The sequence below is a fragment of the Rhipicephalus sanguineus genome, chromosome 4, assembly GCF_013339695.2.
Source record: "Rhipicephalus sanguineus isolate Rsan-2018 chromosome 4, BIME_Rsan_1.4, whole genome shotgun sequence".
NCBI classification, from domain to species: Eukaryota; Metazoa; Arthropoda; class Arachnida; order Ixodida; family Ixodidae; genus Rhipicephalus; species Rhipicephalus sanguineus.
The window spans coordinates 60,792,475-60,804,134 of NC_051179.1; the positions used below are offsets into that span (position 1 = coordinate 60,792,475).

General features: G+C 46.5%; 1 protein-coding gene and 2 non-coding genes across 3 annotated transcripts; 2 read left to right on the forward strand and 1 right to left on the reverse strand.

The window, feature by feature from the left end:
* Positions 1–276: 276 nt before the first annotated feature.
* Positions 277–349, reverse strand: Trnav-aac (transfer RNA valine (anticodon AAC)). The gene has a single exon. It is a non-coding gene; the product is annotated as a tRNA-Val (tRNA).
* Positions 350–2,790: 2,441 nt separating this feature from the next.
* LOC125758229 (uncharacterized) lies at positions 2,791–4,026 on the forward strand. The gene has a single exon (XM_049415208.1). It carries the CDS (start codon positions 2,791–2,793, stop codon positions 4,024–4,026), a length of 1,236 nt encoding a protein of 411 aa, XP_049271165.1.
* Positions 4,027–7,567: 3,541 nt separating this feature from the next.
* Trnav-aac (transfer RNA valine (anticodon AAC)) lies at positions 7,568–7,640 on the forward strand. Its single transcript has one exon. It is a non-coding gene; the product is annotated as a tRNA-Val (tRNA).
* The last annotated feature ends 4,020 nt before the right edge of the window (positions 7,641–11,660 follow it).

An 11,660-nucleotide genomic window follows, 5' to 3' on the forward strand; every position in this document is an offset into this window, starting at 1 on the left:
GGCGGGGTCACCGGCCGTCCGGCTCGTGACGTCGGTCTAGAGTGCGCGCCCATTGGTGCAGGCTCGTATTAATACGGCTTCGAGGTAAAAGTGCCGCTGCCTTGTAAAGATGTACCCCACTATAGAAGGGACGAAAGAGAAACACCGTTTGAGTCAAATAGTGACGTCATTTGTCAGCAATTAGAGCATGTCAGCAGATCAAAGTGCGTGTTATTCCGGATACCCTACTACTATCCGCCCGCAAAAAAAAAAGAAAACTTGAAAAAAAAAAAAAACTGTTCTTGCCAGGGATCGAACCTGGGACCTTCCGCGTGTTAGGCGGATGTGATAACCACTACACCACAAGAACAGGACAAGCGGCATGGGGAAAGCGAGGTAGCAGCTGTTACGCCTTCTTCCCGATGCGTGTTTCTTTTTAGTATTTCTTGCTATTTGGTTCCATGCTTAAGAATTAGCAATTTCATCGTCAGCGAAGCGCGCGGGATACTTAAAGCCTGCGTGAGTTGTCTGCCCTTTATAACAGCGCTACCTAACTAAGAGGTAAAGAGAGCCATCGATTACGAAATTAAAAAGAAATTATGACAAAATTAACAAGTTAGGCATAAAAATAAAAGGACAATAACAATAAAACACAAAAATTAATAAAAAAAGGAAAAGAAACAGTTTAAAAATATTAATATGGCACTATTCTTAGGCACTCCTACTGGTACCTCAATGAATAACCCCTAATTTATTTTAGTGTTCGTGTGTGCTGAAGGAACTGGTAAAAAAAATTTTAAAAAGCGTCACACATTGTTAATTAGGCACATGGCGAGGCCATCGAGCTGGAACAAGAGTGTTTATTGATGGTTTTGTGTTTAAAAAAGTATGCTTTGCTTACCGAAGCCATGGAATACTCTTGTGAGGCACGTCGTAGCCGGTGACGGGATTTATTCAGAGCACCCGGGATTCCTGAAGGCGCACCCAAAGCACGGTGCACAGGTGTTCTTCCATTTCGACCACATTGAAATGCGGCCGCAGCTACTGGGGCTCCATCTCGTGACCTCCAGATTAGTAGCGCTACGCCCACCATGGCTACGCCAAACCCGCTAAGCCATCACGGTCGGTCGGATCAGTTTGTCCGTATACTTCTTTTCGTTAGCGTAATACCGGGTTACCGCAGTCTAAAACGTGAGAGGCCGGATAGGTGGGACCGGGTTACCGGACGATGGCAACGACATAAGAACTACTTAGGCCCTAGTTGACGCCGTCAAGGTCTGTGACGTCACGGCGACTGGTGGGGGAACTTCAGTGTGGCGTCGCCACCCGCATTTTTTTTTTTTGCCCGTTTTCTCGCTTGCCAAGCGTCTTCTCACAGCAAGCGTGTTGTTTTGGGTAGCGTATAAGCGTAATTTACTAATACGAGCAAAATCGTTTTCCTCTATAGTGTTCCTTAGATCGTTACAAAATAATATCTCATCAAGCTTAGGCTACGTCGCTTTATGAGTTCGGTGTAACATCCATGAACGCAAGTCCCGCAGTTCAAGGCATCAGTCGGACCATGCGTCCTTGTTCTTTCTTTCTTTCTTTCTTTCTTTCTTTCTTTCTTTCTTTCTTTCTTTCTTTCTTTCTTTCTTTCTTTCTTTCTTTCTTTCTTTCTTTCTTTCTTTCTTTCTTTCTTTCTTTCTTTCTTTCTTTCTTTCTTTCTTTCTTTCTTTTTTTTTCGGCATATACAGCTGCGACCTATTTGACACGTCGTGTGCGTCAATGCCGCCTTGGTTATAGGTGTACTGGATTTAAACGAGCCCAACGTTTGGAGAATCCTAAACCGCAGCCGACATTGTCGAAGCATGTAGCAATAATAATTAATACTTCCGAGTTACCTGCTAAAGTGAAAGAAAATATACATACAATTGAGATGTACATTCATTATCAATTGCTGTATGATAGTAGTATAACCTGCGGTGACAGCTTTGCGGCTACGGATCAAACTTTTTCCGGAGTCCCGTTACGCCCTGCCTCGCAATGATATTTAGGTTTCGGCTCAAATTAAAAAAAAAATAACAAAAAAAAAGCAGTCAGCAAGTGAGCTCATCGGTTCATGCGCAATGGCTTCGTTATATGTCTAATAATGGTACAGTAACGTGAAACAATAAATACGTTTAGAATTATAAATGTTACGCTGAAAGCTCTAATGTCGTTAATTTTACCGCCGTAGGTTTATAGGTCAGAAAACAAATTTCAAAATTATCACTTTTAAATTTCCCGCTGAAATGTCCGATGGTGACGTCACGGATTTCACAGTGTTTTTTTTTTCGTATTTTGGCCAGAATGGCTCAACAAAATTTCCTTAAAATTGGTATGTTGATTCTCTGGCTCCCTGGGAAGACAATGTACACCATTTTTACCGATGAGGGACTACGTAGGCCTTAGTAGACGCCGTCAAAATATATGACGTCGCGGCGACTGGTAAGGATACTTCAAGGTGGAGTCGTCACCAGCATCTTTCTTTTTTTATTTTTTTGCGCATTTTCTCGATTTCCAAGCATCTTCTTGCAGCAAGCGTGGTGTTCTTGGTATCGTGAAAGAGTAATTTACTAATACGAAAAAAAAAAAAAAAAGGGGGTTTCTATTTAGTGTCCCTCTGCAGGTCTTCTTGCCATTCCTTGAAGGAGACTCAAAACACAACTTCGCACGCACGCACACGCAGCGAAATAGTAGCGATTGCTACATCATTGAGAACGGCGCTACCCGTTCTGTTCTTGTGGTGTAGTCATTCTGCTTCTGGTCACCGACGCGTGCGGACGCAGGATGGTTAGCTCCCAGAGAGCTGCGACAGCGGTCGCTTACGGCCGTGGTACCCCATCTTTTACCGTGCCAAAGGACTACAGGATTGTACTGCCCACTGTTTCATCAGGTGATGCTATGAAGCGTGCAGTCGTATTGCACTGCGATATTTCAGGAAGGCCGTATCGCATCGAAGATTTTCGAAAGCCCTTGCAAGACGCCGGTGTCATCAAAGATGTGGCTGTTATCGGTGCCTACCAGATGTCACACGTCTGGCTTGTCAACCTGCGGACAGATGAGGCCAAAAAGAAGCTTGTGGAAGCAGGTCGCTTGGTAGTCAAGGACCGGCTGTGCATCGTCATTGACCCTAACAGGCAAGAGGTGCGTCTAAAGTTGCACTGGGTGGCTTTAGATGTTTCTAACGAAAGCATTCGAAGGACATTTAGCGAGTATGGTGAAGTAAAGGAGGTGACAAACGACAGGTGGAAAGTGGAAGGATTTGAATGTGCTGACTCCCTGACGAAGTTTGTGAGACTAATTTTGAAGGAAGGTGTTGCACTTGACGATATACCGCATCAGATTCGTCTAGGCAGCGGTACAGCGCTCATTGTTGCGCCAGGGCGAGCACCGTTATGCCTTCGCTGCAAACATACGGGCCATATACGGCGGGACTGCAGAGTTCCAAAATGCAACGAATGTCATGCATTTGGCCACACACAGGAGGCTTGCACGCGGAGCTACGCCAGAGCGGTAGGACGGCCTGCTGTTTCAGACCAGAGCGAGCTCATCATGGACGAGGAAGAGGCAGAACAGGCTGCGGCACCTGCAGCAATTTTTATGAACGGAAAAGACCAGGGAGCGGCCAAGGACGATAGCGTCTCCGGGTGCCCACCGTCGGCGATGGACAACGCGGGCGTCGGTAAGCGTCAAGAGCCGGTGGAAGCGAACGCGGACGGCGTCGACGTGGGAAACCTGGCGGAGGAATCTGCCAGAGAACAGCGGGACGCATGCAGCGTCTCTCAAGTTCCAGAGGCAGCGGGCAAAGAACCGGCGGTCATCGCAACTGCAGCGGAGGAGATGGACGCCGAGGCAGCACCAGCAAAACGTCGCCATGAGGATGTGGTTGCCGCGTCGCAGGATCAGCGTATGAGGCAGATAGAAGCGTCTGTGGGTGTCAGTGGTGCAAAGAAGAAAGCGCGCGGTGCTGTTCGCATGCGCGCTTCGTCCCTATCAAGGGGCGACAAAGATGCAAATCTTTAGCCGCCACAATGGCGTCGGTGCAAGGCGTCGATATGCATGACGAGGGCGTCTTGCCGTCGGCCTCGAACGGCGGCAGAACTGTGTCATTGGAAAGGTCCCTGCGCGTGGGAACAATTAATATTCGTGGATTGGCAGCTAAAAGGAGACAAAACCAATTGTATCGTGTTGCGACGGAGCAGGAATTAGATATAATTGCAGTTCAGGAAACGAAAATTGAACGTGCAGACCGGACCGATGACATGGTACGCCCTTTTTCGGCGCGTTACAATGTGTGTGTTAGTCATGCTGTTGGCTCGTCCGGAGGATGCCTTCTCTTTATTAATAACTGCTTGGGCATTGGTATACAGTCGGTCACAAGCTGTAAATCGGGTCGCCTTGTTATTTGCGACTTTGTTTTCGCCGGCAATGAATGGCGAGTTGTTTGTTTGTATGCACCAACTGACGTTGCTCAGCGTCTAGACTTTTTCTGCCGTGTATGTGATTATTGTAACACTGACCGCATTCTTATCCTCCTCGGCGATTTTAATTGCGTTTGTTCGGCACGGGACAAAACGAGTTCTACCCCATATCGCGAGGCGAGTACAATTAAGTTAGCAGATATGATAAATGATTACGCCCTTGAGGATCTAGGTGAAAGTATTTCGAGTGGCCATCGCGTCCAATTCACGCATTTTCAGGGATTAAGTCACTCTCGCCTTGATCGTGCCTACGTGTCGCTTGATATTGTACCTTTGTGTACAGATTATTCTGTAACTCCTCTATCTTTCACTGACCATTGTTTGGTTAAGTTTACCATTTGCAGCAGAAAAGAAAGGAAAGGAAAATTTAATTGGGATTTATGGAAAATGAATAACAAACTCCTTGATGACGACGTTTTCCAAACATTAATACAAGAGAGCATAGAAGAGCTTAATGACGACAATAGCTCTAGAACTGGTCCAAAGTGGGAAACATTTAAGCAAAGAATAAAAATGAAAGCTATAGAAAAGTCCACTATTCTTAAGTTCGAAGGACGCAGAAATGAGCACGTTTTACGTTCAAACTTGGAGGCACTTTTAGAGGAAGAGAGCCGAATGCCGGGAAACTTTAAGGAAGACATTCGTGCTGTTAAAGAAAAATTGGAACTTCTAGACATCGAGAAATATCATGGAGCAATAATTAGGGCCCGCGCGGTAAAAATGGTAACTGATGAGAGTCCGACGAAACGCGCTCTGGGTATGGAAAAGAGTTATGCCCAGCGTAATTTAATAACACAGATTGTGTACAATGGTGTTCTAACAAATGCCAGGGATGACATTGCGCAGGCTTTTTACGAGTATTACAGCAAGCTGTTTGCAATAGGTCCTGTAGATCGTGACCACTTCACAAAAGAATTTTTGTCGTCCATGCCGCAGGTCGCTGATGAAACTAAAGATAGATTGGAACTCTCTGTCTCGGTGGGTGAGGTAGAGAGAGCGATCGATCACCTCAACTGCGGCAAGTCGCCTGGACCGGACGGTCTAAGTGCGGCTTTTTACAAGAAGTTCAAGCACGAGTTGTCTCCAATTTTGGCGCACCTTTTCAACGAAGCATTTGAGGTGAAATCTCTGCCTCCGTCATTTCTGTCCTCCCATACTATTCTCATTCCTAAAACAGATGATCCAATCAAATTGCGGCAGGTTTCCGCTTATCGACCAATCAGTCTAACCAATGTAGATTACAAAATCTTTATGAAAATAATTGCACGTAGGTTACAGGGCGTAATAAAAGAAATTGTAGGTCCGCATCAAACATGTGGAATAAAGGGGAGGAGCATCTTCACGAATATTCATAAAGCGAGGTGCGTACTAGAATGCAGCGATGTCATGAACTCTCCGGTTGCGATGCTTCAGGTTGATTTGGAGAAAGCCTTCGATCGCGTTCCGCATGACTTGCTCATAGCAGTCTTAGAGCACGTGAACGTTGGTAAAGTGATAACAGAAGCCGTTAAGATGGCATATACACGATGTACTACTCGCCTGATAGTTAACAAAGAGGTAGGAAAGTCTATAGAATTGCAGCGCTCTGTACGCCAAGGGTGCCCGCTCTCTCCTCTCCTTTTCTGCATATTCATTGAAAGCTTTTGTCTCAGTATATTGAACAGTAACGCAATTCAAGGATTCAGGCTTCATGCATGTGAAGTGCGGCTACTGGCGTATGCTGATGACATAGCGATTTTTTGTACAAACCTCGAAAGTATTGCAGAAGCAGTTAACATCGTAAAACGCTTTTGTGAGGTTAGTGGAAGCGCAGTGAATTGGGGAAAATGTCTTGGTTTCTGGCATGGAGATTGGGAGCTCACGCCAAATTATTTCATGAACGTCCAGTGGCTCACAACACCGGTTAAGTATTTAGGCATTCCTCTCGAAAATTACAGCGACAGTGAACCTTATTGGCACGGGCAGACATCTCAAATCCGAGAAAAAGCAGAAAAATGGAAGGCCAAGGATTTATCCATTTTTGCACGCGCTACCATTTGTAACGTGTTCTTTATTACAAAATTGTGGTACGTGTTGCAAGTACTTCATTGCTCTCGAGTCAACCTTCAAAAACTTCATCGTATTTTTGCCGTCTTTATTTGGGGTTCCACCTGGGAGAAGACTACTAGGACGAATCTTTTTCGACGTGTGCGTGACGGTGGTTTGGGTTTGTCGCATTTGTTTCTGCGACAGCTTGTAAATCGCTTCTTGTACCTTCGTGACGTTCAAGACCCGTTTTTGCGCACGGTCTGCCAAGTGCGGTTGGCCAATGCTTTGCCTGAGTTTGTAGTGTCTTCTGTTAGGTTGAAAGGTCGAACACAAGGTTACTTTAAAGAGATTATCGAGTCATTTCGCTTCCTCAAGGCACGATTTTCTATTAAATATTTAGGCACTGTGTCCCGTAAAAAGTTATATAAAGAATTATGTGATGTTGTTCTCCCCATTCCCTTGTACCGCTCTCAGTACTGTGGTGAAAAATGGAGCAAAGTGCTAAAACGCGTAAAAGGCATGCCTGTGCGTCCGGGGGTTAAAACTTTCTTCTTTAAGCTTCATGCTGGTGTCTTGCCAGTTAAGACGTGGTTGTCTGAAAAGGGGTTGTTCGTTCCGTGGGGTGACCAGTGCTTTTTATGTCGCAAACCAGAAACCATTGAGCATGTCTTTCTGGAATGCTGGGACGGGGTGTTCTTCTGGGACGTCCTGCAAAGGACACTAAAGAAAGATTTCCCATTGGACGCACAGGGCATAAGGTATTTGATGATTGAAAATGATGATGGATTTCCTTATGATATCACAATGTTATTGGCGCTTTACAGCATTTGGAGGTCCCGAATGGCTGTACGTAACGCTGATGTTGACGCTCGGCGAGCCATAGATTACTTTTGTGAGACGCTGACTTCGTTTCCTGAATTGCAAAAAATGCAAAAGGATGTACCCGATTGGGTACCTCGCATGGAATTGCTGTTGCACATGAAACAATTGTAGACAGGATGTACTCTCTTCTCACGGTTGAAAACTGAAGCCCTGCAATAAAGACAAAAAAAAAAGTTCTTGTGGTGTAGTGGTTATCACATCCGCCTAACACGCGGAAGGTCCCAGGTTCGATCCCTGGCAGGAACAGTTTTTTTTTTTTTCATTTTGCGTTCTTTTTTTTTTTTACACGCTCGAAGGACCTAAATGTAAACATTTCGACAGAAGTCTGTCTGGCTGGGTGGAAGAATTAAGAAGTCGAAATACCTCCAGCCACAAATTCTTGGAGGAAACCCGACGTTTCGAGACCAAGACTTTGCCACCACGTGGCAAATAAGTGACCGTTTCGAAATGGTATGGCGCTTCCTCGAACGAATGGTGACGAACTCACTTAGTGGACTTGCACTTAACTGATACATAATTAAAATTTCTCGAAGATGTTCAGCAGTCGATATTATTTTTTTTTCTCTTGTCGGTTCAGCCCAGCGCAAGGTGAAGCAAGGCCATCGACATAGAAGTTCTGCAAATTACGATTTCGAAAGAGCGATCGAAATGCAGAACATAAACACGTCACTATTTTTGTCTTCTATGTCTCACCCCTTCACAAAAGGAAATTGTTAATTACCCTAAACTACAGCCGTTGTATTCGTCGAGATGAAAGAAAGCGGTATTACTCAAATAGGTTGTAAAATTAGCAATATTTAGGCACGGTTTTTCAAAGCTTACTGCACGATCTGCGCTATTGGCACGTGAGTTGATATTTGAGGGTGTTAATGTGATCTCGCTATGTTAAATAAGCCGGACCGAGTTGGTGTCGGGCTATAGCGAGAAAATCGATTAGTTTTTAACTCCAATTTTTCCTTTGCCACAACGTGCATGCATGGCGCCCGTTGTTAAAGTTGCGTCTGCCCTTGACGAGAGCTGCGCTTTATAAAACCAACCCCCCCCCCCTTTTTTTTTTAATGCAGCACGTTGATTCTAGTCTGCTGGAATGCATTCCTTTCGTCAATTTAAGGCTGAAAAACAATACGGGCTGTTTTCGGCTCACCACCCTTACGTCATCAGCTTGCATGCACCTGCGTTGCTCGATTAGCGACGCGTGATTCGCAGAAGACCTTGGCAGGAAAGTCAGGTTGACACTTCCGGACGCGAATGTACCTCCACTAGATGTATTACATACACAGCTTTGACGGTACTACGCTGCGCTATGTGCTATATATAGTTGGTAGACTAAGCGTAAATAAGTAAGAGTTATCTATAGCACGTGCCGTTTAGTTCCCCCGATGTCATCTTGTGGAACGTAAACGCGAAATTCTGTCGCAAGAAATATTGTTATAAAACCAAAAAAAAAAGGGGGGGGGGGGTAGTACACGGACACTCCCACTCCCCCTCCCTCCTAACCTCCAACCTTCGTCTTGGGACATGTAGGAAAAAATAAGCTCTCTTCATATAAAGATTAAGAAACATTATTGCACAATACAATCGCTATGCAACCGCACTGCAGACGTGATTGCAGCGAACACGCTCTACGCCTCCGCACAGTCTGGTGATTGCAGCATTTGCAGTTGCCGAATATCGACACTACGCGAGATATGTCGAAAGCGCGTCTGGCTGGGTCGCGTCTTACAATTACTTCTTCGCCCGTTTCGTCAGAGGCGGCCATCTTGCGCAAGTGCACGATCACATCGTAATGCTTCTGCTTGCTCCATATGTCACCACTCTCCGTTTCCGAACACGGCAACTAGAGATCGGCAACCGAAACAGAAAGTCAATAAAGCCGCTGCTGCCGCCATCTCCCGGTGGCGTTCGCAAAGTACGTTGAACTTGTTTCGACCTCTCGACCAGAGGTGGCAGCACACGCACTTTACGTGAACTAATGAGGTTCAAGAATAAAAGAAAACGTAACCGCATGCGTAAACCCAATGACGGTGGTCTCCCCGCGGGCAGGGGCGTAGCCAAGGGGGGGGGGGGGGTTTGGGGGGGTTCAAACCCCCCCGAAATTTTTCAGTTTTGCTTGCGTATATAGGCACGCACACATACAAACGCACGCACGAACATACATAAAGTATGGTTGAACCCCCCCCCCCCCCGAAAAAAATTTCTGGCTACGCCCCTGCCCGCGGGCTTTTATTGACAAAATAGTTTTTTAGCAAGTTACGGAAATACGGTACGCAAATACGGTGCGGTATTCGGTACCGCTCCTCCTTTCTCGCTCGTTGTGCTTTTGCCGAGTGAAGGCATCCCAACACCCCGAAAGCTTTTTTCAAGCATTACTGTGATGTTGTCAGGCCTCGTTGTTGACGGTCAGCCTATGCATTGTTAACGAGGAACCTGTCGTTCGGGGGACGCACTTTCATTGGAACTGCGAACGGCTTAAGGGAGTACTGACACAATTTTGACACATCGGAAAAGGGACATTTTTCGTTTTCTTGGTATGTAGCGTTAACGCTCGCCCCACACCGGAGTCAGAAAACACCTATAAATATATTACTTTGATATTAATGTTTTCGTCACTGAGCATCTGTAAGCCAGCCTTACCGCAGTGGGCATTATCACAACAGTTTCACTGACTTTGCGAACTCTGCGTCCTGCATGCAGCCTAAATCACAAAAATCACCGTCGGGGCCACTGAACGACAATTTACTCATAATTGCCAACGTGCATCACAAACAATGACAGATCTGCCGCTATAATAGTACGTCGCAAGTTGCTGGCTGCCCGTGACGTCACACTGCAATGACACGTCACTGAGAAGCTGCCCCCTCAATATCTGTAATGTGAACGTGTGGTTCTTATGGTGTGGATGGTTGGGAGCACGGACGTTCCCACCAACCCGACGAGGCTGCTTGTAGGTTTGGAACAACACTTTATGCACACAAGAAACACGCACACTAAAACAAACTATTCAAACACAGAAAAAGCACGAGCTAGCCAATGAGCGTCCCTAATCGTAAACCAAAGTCATGGTCTCAAGGATGACACTGGCTCACCCACTTGACAGTCCATGGAGTTGAACGAGCAGTAGTCCTGTGGCCTGGTGGCGAGGTGAGGTACAGGGCAGTGAGAAGGGAGCTTCAGGGAGGTTGGCACTGGCTCCTGAAGACTGGCGATGGAGCTTGATCCTTGCGCTTGCGAAGCGTTCGGAGACGGAGGAAGTTGGCGGCCACCTGAAGCCTCAACTCGTGGACCGCGATGCTGTGGTACGACACTCGGGTCCGGGGCCACCCGACTCGATCGAACGCCCAGCACCGTCTGCCACCCTCTTCCTTTTCTTCTCCTGCACGCGACCCTCCGTGTTCGCGCCCCTTTTGCGCGTGCCTCAGCGTCCTCGTCGTCTTCTTCCACCGCTGCACCTCACGCGTACAAACCACAACTCATTCGCGCGCACATCACAATATCGAAACCGAAAGTGTCTATTTCTTTTTAAGGTAGCGGTATTAAAAATATATTCGATGCATTTCCAGGAACCACAATACTCTTTTAAGGGTTATCGACACCAGCCTTTTCATCTAGAGCAATAATTCTAAATTATTTAAAATTCTTGTCAGTACTTCTTTAAGCACAGCGAGCGGGAAACGAGGAGTGGTATGGATACCGTGTCGTATTTATGTACCATATTTCCGTAACTCGCTAAAGTACTCTAATGAAGACAAAGATTCGGGGGCGGAGCTTCTGCATATGTACTCCTACGCCAAGAAGTCCGCCTTGGCGCATGTTTCGTCCCGCATGCTCGGGCGACATGTCAGGGTTGCCCTCGGGCTCCATCGCGCGTTCTTTTATATGCGCAGGCGTGGGTTGGCGGCAAAAACAATGCCGTGGTAGCTTTTGGGTGTCGCTACTGCGTTACCATTGTAGATATCGAAGGACGGAAAAATCGCTTTCTCAATTTTACGAACTTTACGATTTCGTGAAATAATTCGCGCGTGGTAATCACTTTGTTAAATCGAGTCTTAACTATGCATTCCATTTCGCGCAGGGTACCCTGCGACATACTCTGCTGTACTATCCGCGTCAAATGAAACCCGAACACCGGCAAGCCTTCGCAGTGGTATAGTGCGCGCCGTCCAGTTATCACCATTGACAGGCGCGCGCATCCGGTTTGACCGCACTGCGCATATATGCCCGCCTGTCCATGGTGAAAACTGGACGGCGCGCACTATACCACTGCGA